The 25,718-nt window shown below is 38.4% G+C and overlaps 1 protein-coding gene across 1 annotated transcript in view; it reads left to right on the top strand.

The window, feature by feature from the left end:
- Ca8 (carbonic anhydrase 8) overlaps positions 1 to 25,718 on the top strand; it is a 91,714-nt gene that overhangs the window by 41,932 nt on the left and 24,064 nt on the right. The window contains exons 4-7 of the mRNA XM_069990778.1: positions 16,710 to 16,805; positions 20,759 to 20,821; positions 22,413 to 22,461; positions 23,741 to 23,853. Of these exons, the coding sequence (XP_069846879.1) occupies positions 16,710 to 16,805; positions 20,759 to 20,821; positions 22,413 to 22,461; positions 23,741 to 23,853 (321 nt within the window). The remainder of the gene's footprint in view (positions 1 to 16,709; positions 16,806 to 20,758; positions 20,822 to 22,412; positions 22,462 to 23,740; positions 23,854 to 25,718) is intronic.

Genomic DNA, 25,718 nt, shown 5'->3' with positions numbered 1-25,718 from the left:
AGGCTGGACTTAGGGATGGCTTCAGCAGACACTGAGATACCTTTGGAAATGAGATATCTTGGAACATCTGCATTCTTCCAGTTTTCACAACTCTCTTGGTCCTTATTACAGGCATTGAAATTGTGACTGATGGAGGTGGCCAGGCTTTCTGTAGTAGAAAGCATCCTTAATTATTTTTAAATTTTAAGAAAACAGTTTTCTGACAAGCATTGTGGGAAAATATTGCTCATGAACATAACAAAGCACACTTTTTTCTTTCACTAAGCAGGCTCTGGATGTTACAAGCCTATCTACATTCCCGTCACTTCCTGCCTCAGTACAAATTCAGTTCAAGGCAGCACATGCTTACTGTACACTGTAGGAACTTTGCAGAGTAGTGTAATGGCCTTGCATGATGAGTAGCTAGTCTCATTATGGCTGAGGCTGTGCCCAGCTAGTTTTCCCAGGAGCTGGTAGCAAGAATGTTTACTCACTGCAGACATGCTGTTAGCATTTGGCATAGTCTTCCTGGGTCACTGGTATGTCTTGGATTGCATTTTCTCCATTTTTTTCTGTTTGTTGATGTTGTTGTTGTTGTTATTGTGTGTATGTCTTCTTGTTGTTGTTTCTACAGAGAATTTTGTCATTTGTCCATGCTTCAGATTATCATTTTCTTTATGAATTCTTCCCAGCTTAATCTTCTTTGGAATAAGGTGTATAGAGGAGGAGCTGAAGGGACAGAATAGATGTCCAAGGCCTGGCTCTCACTTGGTCATGTGACCCTGGGAAGGTTACTTTCTTTTTTTTGTACTTTTTTAATTGTAAAAATACTGTACAGAGGCATTACAGTTACATGAGCAAGGTAATGAGTACACTTCCTATCAAGCATTATTGCCTCCTCCTTTGTTTTCTCCCTACCATCCCTTCCCTCCCAGCTCTACAACTATACCCCACCCCCAGCCAAAGTTGTAAAGTTCGTTTTCAATATAGTGTCTTGTACATCTCATTGTTACAATGGGTCAACCTGTATCCCTATTTAAGCATATTGTTTTTTTCCCTTCCCCTCTCCGAAGTAGAGAAGTGTATATACAAGATGCAGGGCACCGACATCAAATACAGTGAAAACAGGGGTTAGACCATGGGGAAGGAACATACAAAAAAACAAAAAAAAATCACTTGGTACATTATAAATGCATTAGAAACAATAGTTTATTTTCTGTGGTTTTCTTCCCTTGATAAAATGTAATGGTGGTGATTTTCTTAGTCTGTTTTGTGTTGCTATAACAGAATATCTGAGATTGGCTAATTTACAAAGGAAAGGGATTCATTTAGATAACGGTTCTGGAGGCTGGGAGGATGAAGAGAATGGCATTGGCACTGGCACCTAATGAGTGCTGCGCGCTGTGGTGTAAGATGGAGAACAGCAGTGCAAGTGGGCATGTGTGAAAAAGCCAAGTTCACAAGGTAGCCTCATTTGATGATAAGCTAGTCTTTTGGAACAAATCCAATCTTTGGAGACCAAGAATACACTGCAAGGAATATTAATCCTTCTTACAGATCAAATCATCTTTTATAGGCCTCACCTTCTAATAGCCAGCACATGGCATTCAAATTTCAACCCGAGTTTTAGAGGAGACAAACCAATGGTAGTTACAGAATCTACCATTACAAAAGATGCTTTGTTTTCACAATACTGGGAATCAAACCCAGGGCTTTGGACATACTGAGCAAGCACTGTACTCTTGAAAAGCACTGTTGGCCTACTATAGAGATGTTAATGAGAGTTGAATGAAGTCATATTTGTAACAAACAGGCCCCTGGAAGAAAATGTGATGTCAGTACTCCTTAAATCCATACACACTCCATCACTTTTGTTGTATGCTTATTCCCCTAAACCATCTTTTCTTTCTATTTGGTTATAGCATTTATATTTTTATTTGTGCATACCCTGTATTCTTTATAAAAAGATTTGGGCTTTATGATTCTAGTGTCAAACACTAAAGTCTCAGATCGTGCTTGTGCACCATACATGTTGCCACTATTTCACAATTGTGTTTATCAAGTGCAGCTCACATGTAGGGGTGAAAAGGAGGTCAACAGACATAATTCAGTGGTTCACCATACATTATTAACAGATTTAATCTATAAATGACTTACATTACACAACACTAAAACCCTTTGATAGCCTCTTTAGAAAGTAATAATAATAAAGGGAAAAATAGACAATTCAAGATATAGCAATTGGTTTGCAGCCATACCTTACATTTCTGATTTTTTTAAGAAAGTGAGAAATAGGACATTAATGAAGACACCTGTGTTGAATAATCTGTTTTAATTGTTTCTAATCTTACATTAAATATTAAATATTTGAAGGAGATGCAGTTTCCTTTCTTTGAGTTACATGACCTCACCCACAGGATTTTGAGTCTTTTGTAATGGATTTGCTGAAGGAAGCATTGTCCTTGGAAGAAAAGGCCACTAGTGCTATGATGTGGTATTCCTAGAAAAGCAGTAATATTAAGTAAACAAAAGGCAGTTAATCAGCATTCACAAAGGAAATTCTTATAAAGTACATAAACTCAGTGCTTTTAAAATTGAAGATCCTAAATTCAAAAAACACTACAGATACTGTTTGCTATTAATATATTAATGGCACTCTATTTCTCTTTTACCTATGTAAGACAATACATAATTAAGTTTAGATAAGCATAACAAGTGGGTGACAGAATTTCAAATCAATTCATTTTACATTCCATGCTTTACACTGCTTTGTCACCATTATTTCTGTCTATACCTTGGATATCCTTCTCTGAATAATAGCTGTGTAATACACTGACAGTGACATCTTAAAGTGCAGCTCCAAAAGATAATATGTACTAAATCTCCATTTATCTGCAGGCGAATGGGCTGCATCAATACAATTAAGAGCTTATCGGGAAAGAAATGCTGTTTCTTTGTTAACTATTTCTTTTCAGTGACTTAACAGTCTAATTTGTTAAACATTTCACTTCTGACTTCTTTTCCTTTTCTTATTCCAAAGTTTGGTATATCTTTCTTTTGATCGCCAGTATTCTAAGGATAGTTGAGACATAGCTGCTGTTGCTGCTGCTCTTCCTCCTCCTCCTCCTCCTCCTCCTCCTCCTCCTCCTCCTCCTCCTCCTCTTCCTCTTCCTCTTCTTCTTCTTCTTCTTCTTCTTCTTCTTCTTCTTCTTCTTCTTCTTCTTCTTCTTCTTCTTCTTCTTCTTCTTCTTTCTTCTTTTTCCTCTTCCTTTTCCTCTTCCCCCTCTTCTCTTCCTCCTCCTCCTTCTTCTCCTCCTCTTCCTCCTCCTCCTCCTCCTCCTCCTCCCCCTCCTCCTCCTCCTCCTCCTCCCCCTCTTTCTTTGAAGTTTCTAAGTTTTTAAGTTTCTAAATATTCCTAGCATGTGCAAAGACTCAGGTTTGATCCCAAGCAAAGCACAAACAGGAATGTCATAGCTTTTTCTGGGTGCTTTGAGAATGCATGTTTTGGGTAGAACATGAATAAGTGAGGCATTTGGCTTGTGAAATTTAAAATCTGTTGGAGACAACCTTACTTGGGACTGAAAGGTGCAATTAAATAAACACAGGACATAGAAACCAGGACTAGGCTTGATGGCTCCTTTCCCTCTGTGGATCTTTGCTGTACAGTAGCTTCACTCAGGGGAAAGTTCTTAAGGACTGCAGATTGGGAGGAAAGTGGTTTCTAGGTTGCCTAGAATACTTGCAATTTATATGAAAATTCATAGCAGCCTGTAATCTTTTGAGGTTTTACTTTGGACAATTAGAAGAATAGACTAAAAGAATACTGAATGTCATAGAAGTTTGCTTATACTCATGCATATTAATTTTCCTCATTTTTAACATGAAGGAATATAGCTAGGAGTCTGTGGCACAGACCTCTATTCTAGCTACTTAGGAAGCTGAGATCTGAGGGGGTTCAAAGCCAGCTTGGGCAGGAAAGTCCATGAGATTCCTATTTGCAATTAATCACCAATGAAAGAGGGCTATAAGTGGACTCTTTGTTTCCAATTAATCACCAAAAACCAAGCTAGATCTAGAGCAGTGGCTCAATTGGTAGAACACTAGTTTTGAGTGAAAAAGCTGAGACAGTACCTAGGCCCTACTGAGTTCAAGCCCTAGTGCCAGAACACACATACACACACACACACACACACACACACACACACACACACACACACACACACACACACACACACACACACACAAATGACAATCCTTCACAATTTCTAGGATGAGTATTCTTGGGTGGCTTTTGTCTGGGTGCCTTCACATTCTTCCTTTCATTGCTCAGAACTGCCTTAGTAATTATAAAAACAACACATGCAAATGTCTTTCTGTCCTGACTTCTCTTTGCTTCCTTGCAGCTCTTGTGGCTTCCTTCTAGGGTATTTGTGATGTTGTATCCTAAATCAGATATATTAATCCAATCATGAGAAAATGGAGAAGCCACATTTGGAGAGGTCAAATTTTGGAGTCTTGATTGCAGCACTAGCGGCCTGCAGGTGGCCAATTACAAATACCTGCAGCTAGCAAATACACTTACCATAGTTAGGAAACAGAACCATGAAGGCCAGAGAGGAAAGAAAGAACAAAAACAATACCAACAAACCAATTCAGCTCCAATGGAGAGGTGAATTGGGATGCCATGGTCACCAGGAGCCAGGAGACAGGACACGAACATGGAGACAAGTGGTATGGCATAATAGCACCTGGGCCTAAATAGGGCCAGGGTAGGTGACAGTGTCACAGGAAATTCCCAGTCCCAGGCACTGGATCGACAGGTTTGGTAATCTAGCAGCCAGATGCTCACTCCTGCCTCCAGGGATTCAGACATGCCCATCACCTGGGAGGAGGGACTCCTCTTCCCCTCAGACCCTACCATTAACCATGTAGACCAGATGGCGTTGGCCAGATCACATCGCCCTATTTCACACTTCCTTCAAGAAAGTCTTCTCATTTGTCCTAATAGCATGCTGGAATTTTTCTGTGTCTTCCTGCTTATTTGGTATTTCCCTCTTTTTTATTTCCCCAATTTCAGTCCTTAGTCCTCTCTCAAAGTATTGTCCACATGTGGATGGATACTCCAAGGTCACATCTCCCTTGTGGTACTTGAAGTCTGCAACATGAGGCCCTTCTTCTCAGGGTGGCTGCAGTTCTGTGTCTCTCTAAATGGTACACAAGTTTTCTTGTTCTGGTCTAGTTTAATTTAGGTAAAACTGAACCCATCTTACTGTTGATGGGGAAGGAGATAACTGGAAATCTCACTTATCCCTTCCTACTTTTTCCTTTTCCTTCATTTCTGTTGGTTCAGATTCTCCCTCACTTCATTCATACCTTACTGCTCATCTTGACTCTCCAGTGGCATTCTACCAGATGCCAAGGAGGATGGAGTGATTTGCCTGGGTGTGTGAGCAAGGTGGAGAAAGGCATTCCCAGTGAGCAGAACATGGTGAGGGAAGAGTGGGAAGACTCAGTGTCAGGCTTGTTTTGAGCATTTGGGGATAGGATGGGAAGATAGCATTTGAGAAATTTAAGCCTTGGATGAGCAGGAAATAAAGGCAGTTAGAGGCTTTTGAGCAAAGCAAATGTGGTGAAAGCTGGGCTCAGGAGGACTTAGTCTGGCTTTGTATTGTAAATGATTAGGGACAGAAAAGGCCTTGGTGAGTTGGAGATAAAAGGTCTTGGTCCAGGGTCTCAAGAGTAGGATTTTGAGCTTCTACCAAGGGTCAGTGAGAGGATACTGAGGGAAATTGCTGTCAGTTCTAGAAATCTTTAGCTTTAGGTGACAAGATGACAGCTGAAAGGAAATGTTATTACGCATTTGCAAAATAGGAGACTTCACAAAACTTGTATGAGTGCACAGGACTGGAGAAAGAAATTTATGAGTCATAATTGCCTTTTCAGGTTTTTACTACTTTTTCCTTCCCTCGTGATTCATTCCTTTGTACTCTAAGGCTGTCATGTTATTTGTGTTAATAATAAACCTCGTTTATCTTGAAGATAGCTCTCTTGTTAAGCTGCCATGAAATCTTCAAACTTATTTTTTCTCGGTGACACATAAATTATTATAAGGCTATGGCTTGTCACAGTTTCATAACGTTGGACAAATTTATCCATTGTGTCGTTAAGTATAGTGAGATTAAAGTTTCCAAGCACTAATGGTAGAGCAGTGTAATCGAGTGCAGGAAATTTGAATCTGTGAGTCCTATAGATATAAAACTGTGAGAGAGCATTTTACGTTTGTTTCCTATGGTCTGGTGTTCTAGGAGGAAGGCAGAGTGGTGGTCATACTGCTAAAGAAAAGGTGAATCATTTCATCATTGTGACACATGCCTCGTGCTGAGGCTTGAGGTAGGGGCTTGGATAGGAGTGAGCAAAGAATGGGCTTTGGTTGTCAGAGAAAACTACTTTCCTCTACTCTGACATGCCTGTGTTGAGACCAAGCCAAATGTTTTGCCTTTTGAGGGAGAGCAGCTGCAGTGAGCCTGCAAACTGCTGCTTACTTGAGTTGAGGAATTCCCAGCATCTGCCTTCCAACCTTAGTGGCTCCAGTAGGGATTTCGGTCCATTGGCTAACTTGAAGACACTTCACCCTACCTGCTTCATGAGGTGTCTGCAAATTCAAAACCGTCAGGCTTCCAATGCCCTGAGTGAGTCTGAGTTCACCCTGTGGAGGGAGGGTCATTTTAATCTAGTGGTCCCCAAGGAGTCCAGATAGCAAGTACAGTCACAGTACCATTCAGTGCTGCAGCTCCTTACCAATGGTAAATGACATTTATATGCTTGATCTTGCCTCTAAACTGCTTCCCTTCATCTTGTCTTCACCCCTTGCTTCAGTGCCTTCACTGGCTATGGATATCTAATGCTCATAACAGCGGAAGGTGCTAGGAATATAATAATAAAGAGGGCATGTGGGCAGACCCGAAAAGGCATGAATAATCCAAGCTAGTGAAATACCGTTCCCCTTGTGTTACAGAGACTGATGCTCAAAGGAGTTAGTGACTTGTGAAGTTCACAGAGGTAAAGAGTGGCAGAACTGAAAGAGAATCTCGGACCTGTGATTCCTAACGCAGAGGTCTTCTGTGAGAGCACACTGCCTCTGAGAATTCCAGTCAAGGGGTAGGAGAGCACCATGTTGCCACTTCTCTATTCTGCCCTTGCCCTCGGGCAGACACGCCCCAGAGCGTGTCTGCAGGGTTGGACTTTGAAGTCAGTCTTCTGAGGCCCCTCTGCTCATAATAGCTGTCTATTGGACCGCCCAGGAGTGAGTGTGTAAGAGGATTAGGAAAAAAATGCTTTACCTCCATCACACTCAGGCTGCTTTTTTTCTAAACCACATACTGAGCATCACATATAAAATAAATATTTTTCAAATGTCTTTGTTTTACCACCCCATTAGACAAAACCTTAATATGTGTCTATGTGAGTTTCAGCCACACATTAGCATGTAGACAGTAGTTCTCTTATTTGAAGGGGATGGATAGCATATGTATACAGAGCACTTTTCCTATGCATATGTACCTGTAATTCAGGGTTTAATTTATGAATTAGTAACAGAATCATCATAATAATAAAACTCACAATTCACTACAGAAAAGTACGATAGTAAAGTTGTTTATCACTCATGAATTTGCACTCACAAATTATTGGTGAATTATTTATAGAATATTCGTACTGCAGGAAGAACTATAAATGTTGAAAGCAGAATCAGTGATGAAAGGGGATTACTATATGCATTATATATCTTACAAAGCATAGAGAAATTGAAGTTATAAGGGAATGAATAAAAATAAATATAAGTAGTTCAAAAAGGTTTTTCTGATCACTTGAGGATTTTTTAAACTTTCAGTATGGGGTCTGCAGCGTGAACGTAGAGCCTGGGTGCTGTTCCAGAGCTTTTTTAAGTTCAAGACTAATTCTCTACCATTTGAGCCACAGCTCCACTTTCAGGTTTTTTTTTACTAGTTAATTGGAGATAAGGAATCTCACAGACTTTCCTGTCTGGGTTGGCTTGGAATTGTGGTCCTCAGATCTCAGCCTCCTGAGGAGGTAGGATTATAGGAGTGAGATTCTGGTGCCTGGCCATTATAAGATTTTTATTGAATCATTTTTCTGTTTATTCATACAGAATAAACCCCAAACTTCGTTGTTTTGTTAGGGTTCTTTCTGTTTGTTCCTGTGGCTACTTACCTTCTTCACACTTAAACCTCCTTTAGTCTCCACGCTTTTTTTTTACACAATGTGCATTAGTCAGGCTTCTATAGAAAATCAGAAGAGAAGGAGGGAGGAATAGAGGAGGGAAAGGTAGGAGAGAGGAAGAGAGACTGACAGAAACAGAGATAGAGCAGGTATAAACATATATACATAGTCTAAAGGCTGGAAATTTGGGCAGGCATTCATTTTGAAGATTGAAGACTGGCAACTCAGGAGGAAGTTTTTTTTATTGTGAAAATACTGTACAGAGGGGTTACAATTACATGGGCAAGATAATGAGTACATTTCTTATCAAGCATTGTAGCCTCCTCCTTTGTTTCCCCTTCCCATCCCTTCCCATTCCCCCCTCCCCCCAACCCCCTCACCCAATCCTCCCTGCCCTCCCTCACCCCCTCAATAGCACCAAATTTGTAAAGTTTGTTTTTGACATAACGACTTGTACATCTCATTGTTGCAATGGGTCCACCTGTATCCCTATTTAAACGATTTGTTTTTCCCCTTCCCCTCCACAAATTATACCAACATCAAATACAGTGAAAGCAGGGGTTATACTGTGGGGGAGGGACATACAAAGCAACAAAGAAATAATCTTATAAATGTGTTAGAAAGAATCCCATGAAAGAAAAAAAATTGAATACATATCTTAGAGTTCATTTCCCTAACATCAACTTATCTGACCTTTTCTGCTTGACTCAGACATATACTAGTTATTGCAAATAAGGGAAACCATGGGACCTATGTTTCTTTGGGCCTAGCTTACTTCACTTAATATAATTTTTTCCAAGCCTTTCCATTTCCTAACAAATGGTGCAATGTCATTCTTTCTGATGGAGGCATAGAATTCCATTGTGTATATATATCACATTTTCTTGATCCATTCATCTACTGAGGGGCATCTGGGTTGGTTCCATATCTTACCTATGGTAAATAATGCTGCAATAAACATAGTTGTGCTGGTAGCTTTAGTGTGGTCTTGTTTGTAAACATTTGGGTAACTGCCCAAAAGTGGGATTGCTGGATCATAGGGGAGCTCTATGTGGAGTCTATTCAGGAACCTCCATACTGCTTTCCAAAGTGGTTGAATAAGTTTACACTCCCACCAACAATGCAGTAAGGTTCCCTTCTGTCCACATCCCCTCCAGCATCTGTTGTTATTAGAGTTCTTGAATATAGCCATTCTAACTGGGGTGAGGTGGTATCTCAATGTTGTTTTGATTTGCATTTCTCTTATGGCTAAGGGAGGGTGAGCATTTCTTCATGTGTCTATTGGCCATCCTTCTTTCCTCTTCAGAGAAGTCTCTCTTTAAGTCTTTAGCCCACTTATTTACTGGGCAGTTGTTTCTTTGAAGATTTGTTGTTGGGGGATTTAATTTTTTGAGTTCCAGGTATATTTTAGATATGAGAACCTTGTCCATTGTATGGCTAGTGAAGATCTCCCAATCCATGGGCTTTCTATTGATCTTGCTAGCTATGTCCTTTGCCATGCAGAAGCTCTGAAATTTCATGCAATCCCATTTGTCCAACCTTTCTTTGATTTGTTGTGTTTCTGGGTCTCTATTTAGAAAATTTCAGCCTGTGCCAAGGACACCTAGGGTTTCTCCTATTCTATCCTGTAATGTTCTCAGAGTGTCTGCATTGACTCCGAGGTCTTTGATCCATTTGGAGTTGATTCTGGTGCAGGGTGATATAGAAGGATCTAGCTTTAGTTTTCTACAAGTAGTTAATCAATTTTGCCAGCACCATTTACTGAAGAGGCTGTCTTTCTTCCATTCTATTTTTTTTAGCTCCCTTATCGAAGATTAGATGGCTATAGGTCTGTAGGTTCATTTCTGGGTTTTCAAATCTATTCCATTGGTCCTGAGGTCTATTCTTGTGCCAGTACCAAGCTGTTTTGATTACTATGGTTTTATAATAGAGTTTGAAATTTGGAATTGATATTCCTCCAGCACTGTTCTTTCTGTTGAGGAGCGTTTTTGCTATTCGGGGTCTTTTATTGTTCCATATGAATTTTTGGATTGCCTCTTCTATTTCCTTGAAGAATGAGGTTGGGATTTTGATAGCTATTTTGAATTTGTAGATAGCCTTGGGAAGTATTGCCATTTTCACGATGTTGATCTTTCCAATCCAGAAGCATGGGAGTTTTTGCCATTTTCTGTTTTGATTTTCAGGAGGAAGTTTTAACCTTGTACAAAATTGAGAGAATTTCTGCTGTTCTGAAGGACTAAAGGTTTTTTTTGTTATAGCATTTAGCCAATTAGATGAGGCTTGCTTATACTGTGGAAGGAAATTGGTATAATTTAGTGTCTATGGACTCAAGTGTTAATCATATTAAAAACAAATGCCTTCCCACAACATCTAGATTGATGTCTAACCAAACCCTAGAAGAACTCACAGTGCACATATTCCTAGTGGGTAATCCAAGCGGAAACAAAAAACCCATTTGTTTACAAATGGATGAGCGTTATCTCCAGATTATTTTCAGAGAGTAAATTGTTAGGACTGTGTAAGAACTCATGTTCTTAAGGTAGTGCCATTGGTCCCAGCCCATTCCATCTTCTTTCCTCTTCTAGAAGCTACCTCAGGCCAGCTGTAGTGTTGTTGCTGAGTTAATTATTCAGGCTGAAAGACTGGGATCTTTCAGATTGAGTAGAGGAGTAAGCATTAGATTTCCACAAAATACAAATGACCATGGAGTTAAATTAATCGTACTGATTACAAATCAGAAGATAATAAAAGAGTCCAGAGATACTCACAGACCTGCCCATGATCATCACATATCTACCAATGTTTTCTTTTGAAGAAAAGCTGAATCTCAGTTTAAAAAAAATCAGTTCTCTCAATTTCTAGGGTAGTAATCTGAAATTTCCACTAAATAGCAGAACAGGCCCAGTGAAATGAACAACTTACTCTTATCTTCAACCCAAAATACCATCACTACTATCTAGTACTTCATTTACAAGCAAGCTGTGTCATCAACAAACTAAGATTCCACTTCATTTAAAGTGGAAATGAATGAAGCCATTCTATCATGTGCCATCCACATTTGTAAAAATGGACTTATTATGAAGCCTTTCTAATAAATCCTGAATTTATTTATATTTTGATGACCACTTCTTTAATCATTTTTAGCCCCTCCTTACAATAAGCTATCATTATATTTTAGAATTATAGAATATAAAAAACACTTACATTGAAGTCTTTCCTCAAGGAAAAACATAATTTATTCTGTTTTTATGGTTCCTAGGAGAAATATCCATATCGTATCTTCATATAATACAATATCATAAGATATTGTCTTATTTACCTAATAGAGAATATTCAATACAATTAATTTCATTGAAAGCCTTGTTAAAGGTTTATGCATAATATATGCTTCTAAAAGTAACAGGAAATGTAATGATCCTACAGCTAAGAGATCTTCCTGTCTGTGACATTTTCTCCAGTCTTCCCTCCCTCCCTCCCTCCCTCCCTCCCTCTCTTCCTTCCTTCCTTCCTTCCTTCCTTCCTTCCTTCCTTCCTTCCTTCCTTCCTTCCTTCCTTCCTTCCTTCCTTCCTTCCTTCCCTCTTCTCTTTCTTGTTTTAAATTGCATCTTACTGTAAAGGTGATGTACAGAAGGGTTACAGTTACATAAATAAGGTAATGATGTACTTGTTTTCTAACAGTGTTACCTCCTCCCTCATTTTCTCTCACTTTTCCTCCCCTGGACTTGTCTCCCCCCAAGTTGTAAAGTTCATTTACAATTTAGTGTCTAGTGAGTATTATTGTTGCATTGGTTCATCCTTTGTCCCACTGTTTCTGTGATTCCCCTTCACTGTTCCAAATCAGATAAACTTATACAAGAGAAAGGGTGCCAAAATCAGAAACAGTGACCACAGGGAATAAACCAGAGGAGAAAGAAAGACTAAAACAATAACTGAAAACAGCACACTAAAAAAAAAAAAAGAAAAGAAAAGCAAAACCACCACAACAAAACCCTCATTTCCATATCATGGAATTCATGTTGATTAGCATCATTTTATATGGTCATCTGTACATAGCTATTGGGCAATTGTGATCCTCTTTTTTGTCTTACTGGTACTGGAGCTTGAAGTCAGGGCCTTGTGCTCTCACTTGGCTTGGCTTGGTCATAGCTGATACTATACCATTTCAACCAAATATCTAGCTCAGCATTTTGCTGGTGAATTGAAGATGGAGTCTCATAGACTTCACTGTACAGTCTGGCTTCAAACTGTCAATCTCAGTCTCAGCCTCCTGAGTAGCTAGGCTTACAAGTCTGCACCATGTGCAACCTACCTAGGCTTTCCTTATTCTTGATTATTTGATAGTTTTGAAAGTCCTGATCAGGAATTTTGTAGTATGTCCCACTAAAATAATCTGGTGTGCTTTCTATAATTACATTGTGGTTCTGGAATATCAGGTGGAAGAAGACAGCAATAGAATTCTATTTTATCTAGTTTTGAGGACAGCTACTGTCAACATGATGAATTGCAGCTGATGTTGACCTTGATATACCTTTTGATTCCTCTACTATAAATTCACTCTTCACCCTTTTCTGCCCTGTAGTCTGCATTGAAGTCATCATGCATAGCACACGGGATCCTCCAGTTCTGAAAACACACAAAACGGGTTCTTTGAAGAGCAGGTGTGAGTGACATTGTTGAGGGAGGCAATCACCATCCCCCAACAACCTGTTCTTTGTTTATTATTGTTTTATTTATGAAAAAGATAGCTCCTAAGAATGTTTTGAGGTCTAAGAGAATGTCAGATTGAACCTTGGCCTAGACCTTCCTTAAGACCAGTCCTTATCTGTCCCCCTAGACTTCTATGTGATTGTTACAGCTAGAGAAGAAATACTAAGACTAGTCTTTTACTATTAATTGTAAACATGTTATAGAACACGAGTTTCTCAAAAGACAGTGCCTTGACAATTAACATTCACTGGGAAGTTACAGTTGGCTTGTGAGTTTTTTTTAAAGCAGGTATTCATTAAATATTTATTATTTGAATGACAAAATAATTTCATCCAACAACATTTTTTTTATTTGAAAATACTGTACAGAGTGGTTACAATTACATGGGCAAGGTAATGAGTACATTTCTTATCGAGCATTGTTTGCCGCCTCCTTTGTTTCCCTTTCCAATCCCTTCCTGTCTCCCTCCCCCCCTCCCCCTGCCCCCCTGCTCCCTTCTTCCCCCTTTCCTCCCACCAGCCAAAGTTGTAAAGTTCGTTTTTCAACCTAACGTCTTGTACATCTCATTGTTGCAATGGGTCCACCTGTATCCCTATTTAAGCAATTTGTTTTTTTTCCTTCCCCTCCACAAATTATACCAACATCAAATACAGTGAAAGCAGGGGTTATACTGTGGAGGAGGGACATACAAAGCAACAAATAAATTATCTTATAAATACGTTAGAAACAATCGCAAGAAAGAAGAAACATTTGAATCCTTATCTTGGAGTTCATTTTGCCTAACATCAACTTATCTGACTGTTTCTGCTTGTCTCAGACATATACTAGTTATTGCAAATAAGGGAAACCATGGGACCTATGTTTCTTTGGGACTGACTTACTTCACTTAATATAATTGTTTCCAAGTCTTTCCATTTACTAACCCAGATGCCCCTCAGTAGATGAATAGATCAAGAAAATGTGGTATATATACACAATGGAATTCTATGCCTCCACCAGAAAGAATGACATTGCCCCAACAACATTTAAAATATGAGTTTAGCCAGGCATTGTTGGCTCAAGCCTGTAATCCTAGCTACTCAGGAAGCTGAGATCTGAGGATCATGGTTCAAAGCCAACCTGGGCAGGAAAGTCTGTGAGACCCTTATCTCCAATAAACCACTCAGAAAACTGGAAGTGGTGCTATAGCTCAAGTGGTAGAGCACTTGCCTTGAGCTGAATCGCTTAGGGACAGTACCCAGGCCCAGAGTTCAAGCCCCATGATCGCACCCCTCCCCCCAAAAATGTGAGTTTAATTCTTCAGATTTCACATCATCTTATTCCTCTCCTGTGCTTTAGTTTCTAAAAGGTCAATAACTTTATTTCTTATGGAATATTCTTATATTCATGGTGAATAAATTGGAGATAGTATAAAATTAATTTAATTCAAAGTGAAAGGTAGAATCCTACCAGATTTATACTGTTGCCAATTGTCTGGACTGAAACAAATATAAATATCTGTTAAAAATGTATAGTATCCTCCAAATATATTTATTATATTCTACCATTTTAGATTTTGTTTAAAAGATTTAGATTTTATATGAGACTTACTATCCAGGAAAATTTTAAATTATGTAATGGAAGTCTTCAAATCCAAAAGTATTTATATGTTTATCGTTTGAAATGGCAGTACAAGAATCAAACTTTTCAAGAGTAAAAAATATCTGTTTCTAAAAGGAATATACTATGGTCATAATTTTCTTTTTGTCAGTCATGGGGCTTGACCTCTGGGCCTGGGCACTGTCCCTCAGCTCTTCAGCTCAAGGCTACTGCTCTACCACTTGAATCACAGCACCACTTCCAGTTTTCTAGTGGTTTATTGCAGATAAGAGTCTCATGACCTATCCTGCTCACACTGGCTTTAAACCACGATCCTCAGATCTCAGCCTCCTGAGTAACTAGGATTACAGGCATAAACCACTGGTACCTGGCTCATGGTCATAATTTTATGCTTACATGTCACACAAAGATGGGCTGTTAGTGGAGAGTTATTTTGTACAGTTGGTATTTTTAATTCTTCTTTTGAAAATTGGTTAAAAAACGTAGTTTTCACCTTAGGAAAAGAAGTTTGTATTTCTTCCATTTGAAAGCTGTCTGTTCACTTTTGTAGATCTTTTACATTATGTGCCATCCATAATTTTGCAAAATACTTTAATCTTTTCCTTTTCATATTTACTAATTCTTCCAGCTCTTTTTTACTTGTGGGCTTCTGTCTTTAAAATTCTTCAGGATCATCTGCTAGTTTAGCCACATTGAGTCCATAGCTTCTTGCAACAACTCCTCTGGTTATTTGATAAAGGAAAGTGACAAAATCAGGCTCCTGTTCATCTTCACCTGAATTCTGCTTGCTTTCATTTTTGTTAACCAAGGACCCCATGTGGTAGTTTACCACCTGTTGGGAGTAACTTTTTTCTAGTTCACAAACTGGTGGATAATGGGTGACAAACAGGATTAAGGATTTCTTTCACCTGTGTTTTTCACAGTCCCATCTTCACTGTATTAGTCTGTTACTTGTTTCTATTACTGATTTTATTACCTCCCTCTAGTGGCCAGTTTTATAGTCTTATATTGCACATGGACAAATTCAGCAGTGGAAAAATTAGAAAACTGACCATCTTCATGAGACTTAAAAACTATTTTAGTATAGTTGCTAAAATAGTGAATTTTAGTTGTGTGTTTTTGTATTGAAAGCTAATTTTCAAATGGGGAAATGTCTTAAGGTGGTAAATGACACAGTTGATTAAAAGCTATAATGAAGATAGTATTTCTGGCAGAAGATTTTACCTAGTGGCTGCTATACTAAGAAGCTCAGTCGCAATTTGATTTTTAATGAGGGAGCTCAGCTGGTCGCTTGCAGGTGTTTTTCAGTGTTGTAGGAGCAAGGGAATGCTCTAGAGACACTTGGAAGCTCCACAGATATATAGGCTTCTCTGCTCTCATTGGCATTTTTTCACAGAAAAAAATTTCTATCAGCTCTATCTAGTTCTATTTAGGTTTACAACAGCCTTTGTTATTTTACCATGGCTTAAAAATAGCATTTCTTTAAATAGTGTGCTCTCTTTGGTTATTCTAAGTTGAAATAATTTGCCAGTATTTGAGACTGGCTTCCTATAGTTTCTGGTGGAAATTCTGGGTGGATTGAAAATAGAAATCCAATTTCTTTATTTCTTCTTTTGCCCCCCACCTATCTATCTATCTATCTATCTATCTATCTATCTATCTATCTATCTATCTATCTATCTATCTATCTATCTATCTATCTATCTCTGTCTGTTCGTCCATCTGTCTGTCTGTCTGTCTGTCTGTCTGTCTGTCTATTATGCTGGGATGAAACCTGGGGCTTCTCATATGTACTACACAAACAGCTTCTGAGCTTCTGAGCTAGCTCACTAGCCGCCCCCCCCCATGCTTTGCTCTACCTTATACTCTTCTTTGAATGAATTATGGTGTTTGTGCCCAGATCTGGAGTTTCATTCCATTGAGATCCAGAGGGAATGGCATTTAGGAAAGATAATTGAATCAATAGGAAATCTTTGAAATTTCCCTTGATGTGCTTCTCCTGAACTGAATTCAAGGAAGAAGTAAGAAGGAAGAATTCCTGTAGAGAACTCCTATTCAGGCAACAGTGTACCTGTGGTTTCCTTGTTGCACAGATACCATAGAGATACAGTGAAGATGAAGATACACTTTATTTGTGCATACAAGGAAGGGCACTAGTGATATGATGTGTGTTTGTCACCCACCAGCTGCACCTGATCCACTGGAACTCTACTCTGTTTGGCAGCATTGATGAGGCTGTGGGGAAGCCGCATGGCATAGCCATCATTGCCCTGTTCGTTCAGGTAAACCATTGTTACAGTTATACTGATTAGAAGATGCTGATTTCCAAGTCATATGTAAAATACTTTCTATTCTTTCAACTTTACTACTCAGAGGTAAAATTCAAACACATATACAGAGAACACTGATCATGTAAAAATATAAAACTCCATCTTTTCAGTTCATGAGAGTTCAGCCAAATTCCTTGCTAGAAAATAGTTTACTTATTATTTTCCTCAGTGTAGCATCCAGAGTCTTGGGAGAAATGATTTTGAAAGCATCTCCTGAAGGTAGAGTTCATTTCATTTATGAAGAAGAATTTCAGAAATACCTTTAAACCCAAGCTTACTGCAAAACCTAAGAAAAATCAATAATATAATCATGTAGTGTATTACTTTAGCTCTTTGTTATTAATAATTTTCATTTGAAGATGATTTGAAGTTTCTTATAGGAAACATGACACGAGATAAGACCAGAGTGTTGAAAGTATAACAAGTGTCATAGCATTTAAAAGCATATCATTATTTTTAAAATGAATTCTCTTCTCACTATTTATTATGTAACTTTTTATGGGCTTCATATTCTCTCTATTTTATAACTGCATATATATGCTTTATATACATACACACATGTATATATACACACACACACATATATATATAGCAGCACAACGTTACAAAGTATCAATCAAAATGATTTAACTAATAACTTGGTAATCTTGTTCATTAAAGACATAATTTTAATTGGGTGCAGTGGTTCACCTCTCATCCCAGAAACAGAGGCAGAGGTAGAGGGACATCCCCCTTCCCTCCTGGGGGCTGGCTCTCAGCTTAGAGCAGTGGAGAGGACATTGTGGCCAATGAGTATGGACTTACCTTCTAAGAAGCTTGACTGGAGATAAGTACAAAAGAGGCAATTGCTAGTGGTATTTATGAAATTAAAGATCTTGTATTTCTGTTCTAAGCAACAAGAGTTAGTACAGTCGTTGAGTTTAAAAATATTGAAAAAGAGAAAGGAAAGCATATACAGAAAAGTCTTAGAGGAGAAATGAGTGCATGAGCTGGAGAATGCACATAGATGGAATGAGTTGGATTGGTGGCAAACCATCCTTTCTCTGAAACAGAGGGCCAAGAGGAAAAGGGCCAATTTGGAGGCAAAGAGAGGCAAAAAAATTAGGGTAGTTCATGACTTATAGCCTCTGGTATATCTGAAACAGACAAAGCAACATTATTTATGGAATGAGGGATCAAGGGTGTGTGGTTGGGCTTTGGATAGCTTAGAGGGGAGGAGAATAAACAGTAAGGGGGAGAGTAAACAGCCACTTGTGTCTGGCCCTCATGATTGTTCAAGTTAGCATATGACAGTTTTCTGTCCAGGCAAAGAAGAGCAAGGCATTCTAGCTAATTGTGCTGATCTATTGTATCACAGATGGCCAGAGAAGATATAGGGATGGAGACTTGCTGGTGGTGGAAGAGATGGCATTCAGTCCAGCAGAGAGAGGGCAGGAAATGAAGTCAAGAGAAGCAAGAAAGCCTTGGTTCTTAATGATTAGTAAAAGGAAAGAGAGGAACGGAGGAGGAGAAAGCTGAGCGATGTAAGAATGGTCAGAGAGAATGGTTGTTTGGACTTCAGATGAAAATGAATGCAGGGTATGGTCTCAGTAGGTGCGCTGAAGGTGAAGGATGGAGGGGTCAGGTTTCTCACAAGGCTCTCAGGAGGACAGAGGAGGAGTGCCTAGGAGGAGTGCCCAGTGGGTCAATAAATGACAGTGAAGACATGATGGCATCAGAAGTAGACAATCAACTAAGGAAAATTGTCTGTGCTTTTGAGTGAGAGATACTAAATTAGAGGTGATATTGGAAGACTGACAGCTTTCTTCCTTCTCCCTGGGAGACTGCCCAGTGTCCACAGGAAGGCCTAAGAGAGTTACAGTCTGGAGAGACCTAGACAGGAGATAGTGGGAGGCCATGTCAAGAACAGAGCCATCCTGTATACAAGGAGTACAATGGACAAAAGATGAGACAGAGTTAGAAGTGAAAACAGGTGGAACAAGGTTAGACTCTAGTAGAAGAGAAATGCCAGGAGTTCTTTGTGGTGGTAAAGGATGGAAGAGTGAGAGGAAAGAGAGTAATTGGTCTCATGGTCCCAGTCTCCTTGGCAACATTGATGATGAATGGCTGTAGGATTGTAGTGTGAAGATGGTTGGCTACACTTGGTTTTTGGTGGTCATAATCTCTTCATATAAACTTTTTGGTAAAAGAAGGAAACTCACAAAGTAATTGATGCAATTTGTTGTAGTTTTTGTGGGTAAAGTTTTTATAGATAAAAATCTTTATGGAGAGAAGGAACAAATTACAATGATTAAGTGCTCTGTATGTAAGAATCTGTATTTGATGCTGAATTCAGGTTACAAATGCAAGGATAACATGAATTGAATTATGATGTGACAGACGGGGGTGGGGAATTTCCAGGTACACAGTGGGACAGACACGTATGCTTCTTATTGGCTTTCTGAAACCATCACCCTGCATTGATAATTTTATATGGCCTAAGAATGATGTTATCAATATCCATATGATTCTTGGTAGAAAAAAATTGGGTTCTTGCCCCCATACTTGTCTGTGTTCTAAATAATTTAATTTAATTTTAACCTTCAACCATGTGACTATTATCTTCTCCACTGTGTTGCTGAGGAAGAATATAGAGGTTGAAGTAAACCTGCCCAAAGTCACACAACTAAAAAGTGGAGGTACCAAGATTAGAACCCAGGCAGTTAAGAAAAGCTGCTCACTCCTAGACCAGTGCATTATATGGCCTAACAATGTGCAGATGTGGACTCTTGTTAGGGTTTAAAATCCATCAGGAGATATATGAGGTGGAGGTAGACCACAGCTAGAGGCACAGGTGTCCAAGTTTTGTCTCCTGGTTAAACCATTAAGACAAGGATGGTTCCTTTCTCCTGAGGATAAAGCTTCTTCTTGAGATTGTGATTTCTTCCTTATGCATACATTTGCATTAGGTGTTCTTTTAAAATAAACTTTAGAAAGTTCAAAATTTTGCTTAGAAAGTAGCATATACCTTTGTTACAATGAACTGATTGGTCTGCCTTATATTAAGTGTTGTTTGTCTCTTTTCTTTATTCTGTGTATCTCACAGTTTGTTGATGTTGAGAGAAACAGAGACTGTTTGCAGGTTGACAGCTATGCTTTGTTCTTGCAGGCTGTCCTGCAAAAATGTGGGTGGAGGAGCAAAAGCTAAGTATAAGAGATTGTTTCTGTGAGGGATTAAGTGACCTCTGCTGTTACCTTCTTCCTTGTCACGGACCTCACCAGCTGTTAAAAAGTTAGGACTCAGCTTATATTTTTCAAGTCTCAATATTTTGGGAGCATTTTTGTAGGTTAAAATATGTGAAACATAAAAAAAGGGCTATGAAAAATATCCTTATTCAAGAATAAAGAGGTAGCTGTAGAATTTTGACTACTGATGATGATTTATAACCAGTGATAATTGAGAAATGAGTTCTCATTTTGATAACTTTAACAGAAGAAACCATATACCCACTTTTATGAGTTAATAAAAATTTTCAACTTTGATAAAATATTTATATCAGTAATCTATAAATGCCAAAGGTAAAAAGGCAAGGGTTTTGGGCATGTACTGAGTCGTATTAATTCAGAACTCTTCCTGACAGTTTTATATAGCAGCCTTTTATGAATTGATATATGTGACACTCTGACTGATACCTATAGGTAGGAAGATGAATTTAAAATGGATTCTTGGATATCATAGCCAATTCTTTATTCTACGAGCTGCTACAAATTTAGTTACATTTAGTAGATAGTGGCCTGGCTATAAATAGAAAGGTCATTTTAATTCCCTAAGTAGGAGGATTTGACCCTAGCTTCTGATAGTTACTTTAATTAAAAGCTGAATGTTAAAACTGTTGTGTTTGTGGTTTATACTTTATATGTTTCAGATAGGGAAGGAACATGTTGGCCTGAAAGCCGTGACTGAAATACTCCAGGATATTCAATATAAGGTAAATCATTATTTAAAAGGGAACAGGAATACGGAAATGTAAGAGATCCCAGTGCCTTCACACAGAGCTCTCCCATATCAAGATTAGCTTCATTCATGGTCCTACCCTAAAGAACCAGAAAAGGTATTATATTTAATAGTTATGATTAAGTCCAGTGTAAAGTAATAGATTTAAAAAATCAGCAAAGGGAAAAGGCACCAGAACAAGCTTCTGGTATCTCTTCCATATAAGATCTTGTGTGCATGCCACTGATTACCTCAGCAATGATGTAATGATGTGTCACTACACATGTAAAGTGCTAACAACCAGGGAAGCTCACCTGAATCAAGATGGCTACAAATTTGATAAGGGGTTGGTCATGTAAGACTGTGTGCCTGCCTATCTAACTGCCCTCAGGAACTTAGTCTCTAGCCCCTGGAAGTCCAGCCTAGACAAGAGAAGCAAGGTATAAAGGAGGAGAACATGTATTTCCAGCCCATATTTGTTCCGCAGAAATGAGCTAGAAAATCTCCCTCAATTTTTAGCTGATAAGAAATTAATCAACACCAGAGATGGGGTCAGGGAGGTGGACTAGAGTTTATCCTGTATAAAATAGTTCCAGAAAGAAAGGAAGGAACTTGTGATAACTTTCCCTGTTTTATTTGTGTTCACAGAGTAATCTTATAGCAGAAGTTCAACCTGTTTTAATAGGTCTATGTGCCACAAGAACCTTCTTGAAAAAAAACCTTAACCTTATGCTTGTTAGGCACTCTGCCACTTGAGCCACACCTCTAGCCCCTTTTTGCATTGGTTGTTTTTGAGGTAGAGTCTCAAGTGATAACTGAACTGTCATGGACTGTGGTCTTCCTATTTGTGTCATTATGCCCAGCCATTGAGTGAGATGGAGTTCTACCAAGTTTACTGTCTGGCCTGGTATTTACCCCAATCCCCTGATCTCTGCCTCCCTAGTAGCTAGGTTTGTAGACTTGAGCCCACTGCTTGCCTGACTTCAAAGACCATTTAAATGATACAATTTAAAATAAAACCCCTAAGTGTAAATTATTGAATGTGGCACTGATCGTTCCTTTGAAATTTAAGTCCCTCTTTGGAAAAAAAAATTGATGAATTTCAGATCTCCTTTTCTGAATGAGAAAGCTCCCTAAATAGATCCTAGCACTGAATCTCCAAACCCAAATGGCACAGATTTTTGTCCAGCCAGATTGCAGTGCCACTTAGGAGCTGAGCTCTACACAAGAAAAAATAATTTCAAAGAATATCTCAAGCCAGTTCAAGTGTTTTACTCCAAGATATAGTCAGCCTATGTTGGGTATGAATGTGTTAGAAGCAGAAAAAAGTAGTTTATATATGACAACTGGACATTAATGGTAAATTCCATGTCAAGAATTATGCAGTAGTAAATAACCACAGACTCAAGTAGGAGTGGCTCTTTTGGAACTCATCAATGTTGCTGCAATGAGAAGAGAGCGACACACCTCCAATCTAGGCAACCTGATGAGATCATGGAGAAAATGGATTCAGTCCTAATAAATTTTATTCAAAAATTAGGGATTTTACCTTAACATGGAGTAAATATTTGTTTTTAATTTTTCAGGGAAAGTCCAAAACAATACCTTGCTTTAATCCTAACACTTTATTACCAGGTAAGCATGTCATTTATGGCATAAAATGAATTTTATCTGTGAATACTGAATTTTATCTGTGACACTGCTTCCTGTAGAACATATGCAACTGTGTGCTATTAGTGAATAAAGTTTCTTTACAATTTATCTTCTCTGTAGAAGATACCAGTTTCAGATGACCATAAATATAGGTCTAAAATTTTTGGAATAATAAAGAAACTCTTTGTCACTGGCTCCATTAATCCATGAAAAATTTCTTGGGATTAACATTGCTACCTCTGTGAAAAGTTTCAGTATAATATCAATCAGTGAACTTCTTATTCATCCATGTTAGAGTGAAATAAATTTTGTATATAATTTTACAAGACTACATAATTTAGTAATACTGTTATTTACATATTATTCTAATTGTAATTTTGTTCCTATAATAATTGTGCATAAGATACTTAGACTATAACTTGGAGTTCTAGGAGGCTTTATATAGAATTTTTATCTTGACTTTTTCTGCCTAAAATGTGTTGTTTTGTAGTGTTTCAAACAACATGAAATAGGTCAATTCACTGTATATATCCTTTGCTTTCTATATTTAATTGCTCTACAACAAACCAATTTGTTATGTGTTAAGCAAATACTCATGTTCAGCCCTGAAATCTTGTGATGTATAACTAGATGATTTGATAAGAGTGATTTGCTTTTCCTATTATATTATGACTTTAATATTTTACTGTTGAAGAAGCAGTGGAAAGTGGGCTAGAAACTCATGGTTAAAAATATAGCTTTGAAGCCACCCTAAAAGATTTCAGTCCTGCGTCTGCCAGTTACCAAGCTGTGTGACCTTGGGAAACTTACTAACTTGTGATTTACTTTTCCCATCTGAACAGTGGGGCTAATAAGAGCATCAATCTCTTTGTTTTTTTTTTATGAAGGTTAAGTGAATTGATGTATAATACTCAGAACAGCAGTTGGCACAATGTTTAATAAATATAAGGCATGAATCAGTGAGGTAGATCATCCAGTATTAAAAAAACCTAAAACATTAATAGATTTTCTAAATAAAATTTGACAGATACGTATAGTAATCCATTGATATAAATCACTGTAAATAAATGGATTATTTATCATGTTGTCTTCCATTATTTACTCCAACAGTGATTAATTTAAAAATACATTTGTGAACTTCTACCTTAAAAATGATATCTCTCTATGAAGTATTATTGGGTCAGCTTATAGCTTGGGAAGTTGTTGGTATCTTCAAGATTAATTACCTGCATTTTCATGACATGTCCATGTCTGTGCCTAGACCCTCTGCTGCGGGATTACTGGGTCTATGAAGGCTCTCTTACGATCCCACCTTGCAGCGAAGGTGTTACCTGGATATTATTCCGATACCCTTTAACCATATCCCAGCTACAGGTGAGTATGCTCTTTTAAATCTTTGAGAGTGAAATTTTGAGTTAAAGGTTAAACATTACTTCTGTAAAAAGAAAATGTCTGTTTCATGTTTGAGCTCCCTTTAGACCAGTTGCACCTTTTCAGATGAAAGTTAAATGTCTTGAGCTAGTGAAAGCCAAGGAAAGGTCAAGGATGAACAAAACCCAGTACTCATTTATGACCTGGATTTTATGTTAGAATAAATAGAAGTAATAGAAAGATCCAAACTTTTGATTAGTTCAATCATTCCTCTAGGTGGTTTTCCCAAATGGAAGAAAAAGGCCTGAAAATAAGGTGTGGGTGCTCATTATCTCTATGGGTCCCATGCAGGCTATTTGCTAGAGCTTCCTTAGCATGCACAGAGATTTCTGTGTGTGGAGAGACAGTGGAGCTGGAGTGAAAACTTTTAAAATGTTCATTGGCTTTACTTTTGGTCACTATCCTGTAGTCTTAAGTTCTGCTGGTGCTATTGGTGCTTTAAATACTAATGTAAGCTAACTGGGGTGGAACATACCAGTAATCTTAGCTATTAGGTAAGGTGAAAGGTCAGGAGTTCCCGACCAGCCTAACATTAAAAAAAAAATGATTGGGGTACTTGGGGAGTCAGCTGACAGAACGTGTGATAGCTACAAGAAACCCAATAGATAGTAAGGCAAATAATTATACTTGTCATGATTAATTAAACAGCAGTCTAAACATTCACACAGTGAGAACAAAGGAGGATATTTTTAGGAGAGGATCACAAGAGCTCAATAGTTACATGCATATGACCGTATAAAATGATGCTTATCAAAATGTACTCCAAGAAATGGAAACAAGAGGCTTTTTTATTGTACTGTTTGCATTTTTTTGTTTTTTGTTTTTTTTCCTTTGGTGTATTCCCTTTTGACACTGTTTTTTGATTTCTGTACCCTTTGTCTTGTATATAAGTTTATTTGATTTGGGAAAGAGGAAGCACAGAACCAGTGGGACAAAGGGTGAACCAATTCAACAGTGAAACTCACTAGATACTATGTTGGAAATGAACTTTACAACTTGTGTGTGTATGTGGAGGGAGTCAGTTGGGAGGGGAAATGCCGCGGACCGGGTTCTGTCCGGACGACGGAGGATACCTAGGGGAGGAACCTGGAATAGGATGGGGAGATGGCAAACAGACAACTCACACACATTAGGAGTGGATGCTGAGTGCTGAGTGCTGAGTGCTGAGTGCTGAGTGCGATTTAATGCAGAGGATAACAAACTTTTATAACAGAAGTCTTCATAAGAAAAGGGCAAAAGGCTACACAATCTTGCTACAGGGCTTCATTCTTGGATGGTCACCAGCTGGTCCCCTGAAAGGGCAAAAGTTTACACAATCTTGCTGCAGGGCTTCATTCTTGGTTGTCACCAGCTGGTCGCCTGAAAGGCACTTGGTTCCGGCTTATCTCTAAGAAATATAATGGGTTTCGACGTTTGTCACCATCTCACCATTACCTTATTTCTATAGAGGCCTTAATTATCCCATAAGATTTTTCCTGTTCCTTCTTTAATAGTAAGGTCACGGAGGCCTAGATCTAGCAAGTCTCTTAGTAAATGAGAGTACCAGGAAGTTCTTTCTCCTAAGTAGTTATCTCCGCAATTGCCATACATTCTTTCTGTTCTAGCCGCGGCCAAAGCTTCTTGTAAATCTCTTACAATTCCTTCTGCTGGAGTGACTTTGTGAAACCCCCAATACTTTTATATTTACTTATAACTTGTCTACTAGCCTTCATAAGAGGGGTTGCAGGATAGCACTTAACTCTGGTGAGTTAGTCATATTTTTGAGACACTCACCAGATATTGGAGTCGTCAGCACTCTTAAGAAAGAG

The sequence above is a fragment of the Dipodomys merriami genome, unplaced genomic scaffold, assembly GCF_024711535.1.
Source record: "Dipodomys merriami isolate MVZ:Mamm:240054 unplaced genomic scaffold, mDipMer1.0.p SCAF_4, whole genome shotgun sequence".
NCBI lineage: Eukaryota > Metazoa > Chordata > Mammalia > Rodentia > Heteromyidae > Dipodomys > Dipodomys merriami.
Note: the sequence above shows the minus strand (reverse complement) of the source record. Positions and strands in the feature narration are given on the sequence as shown.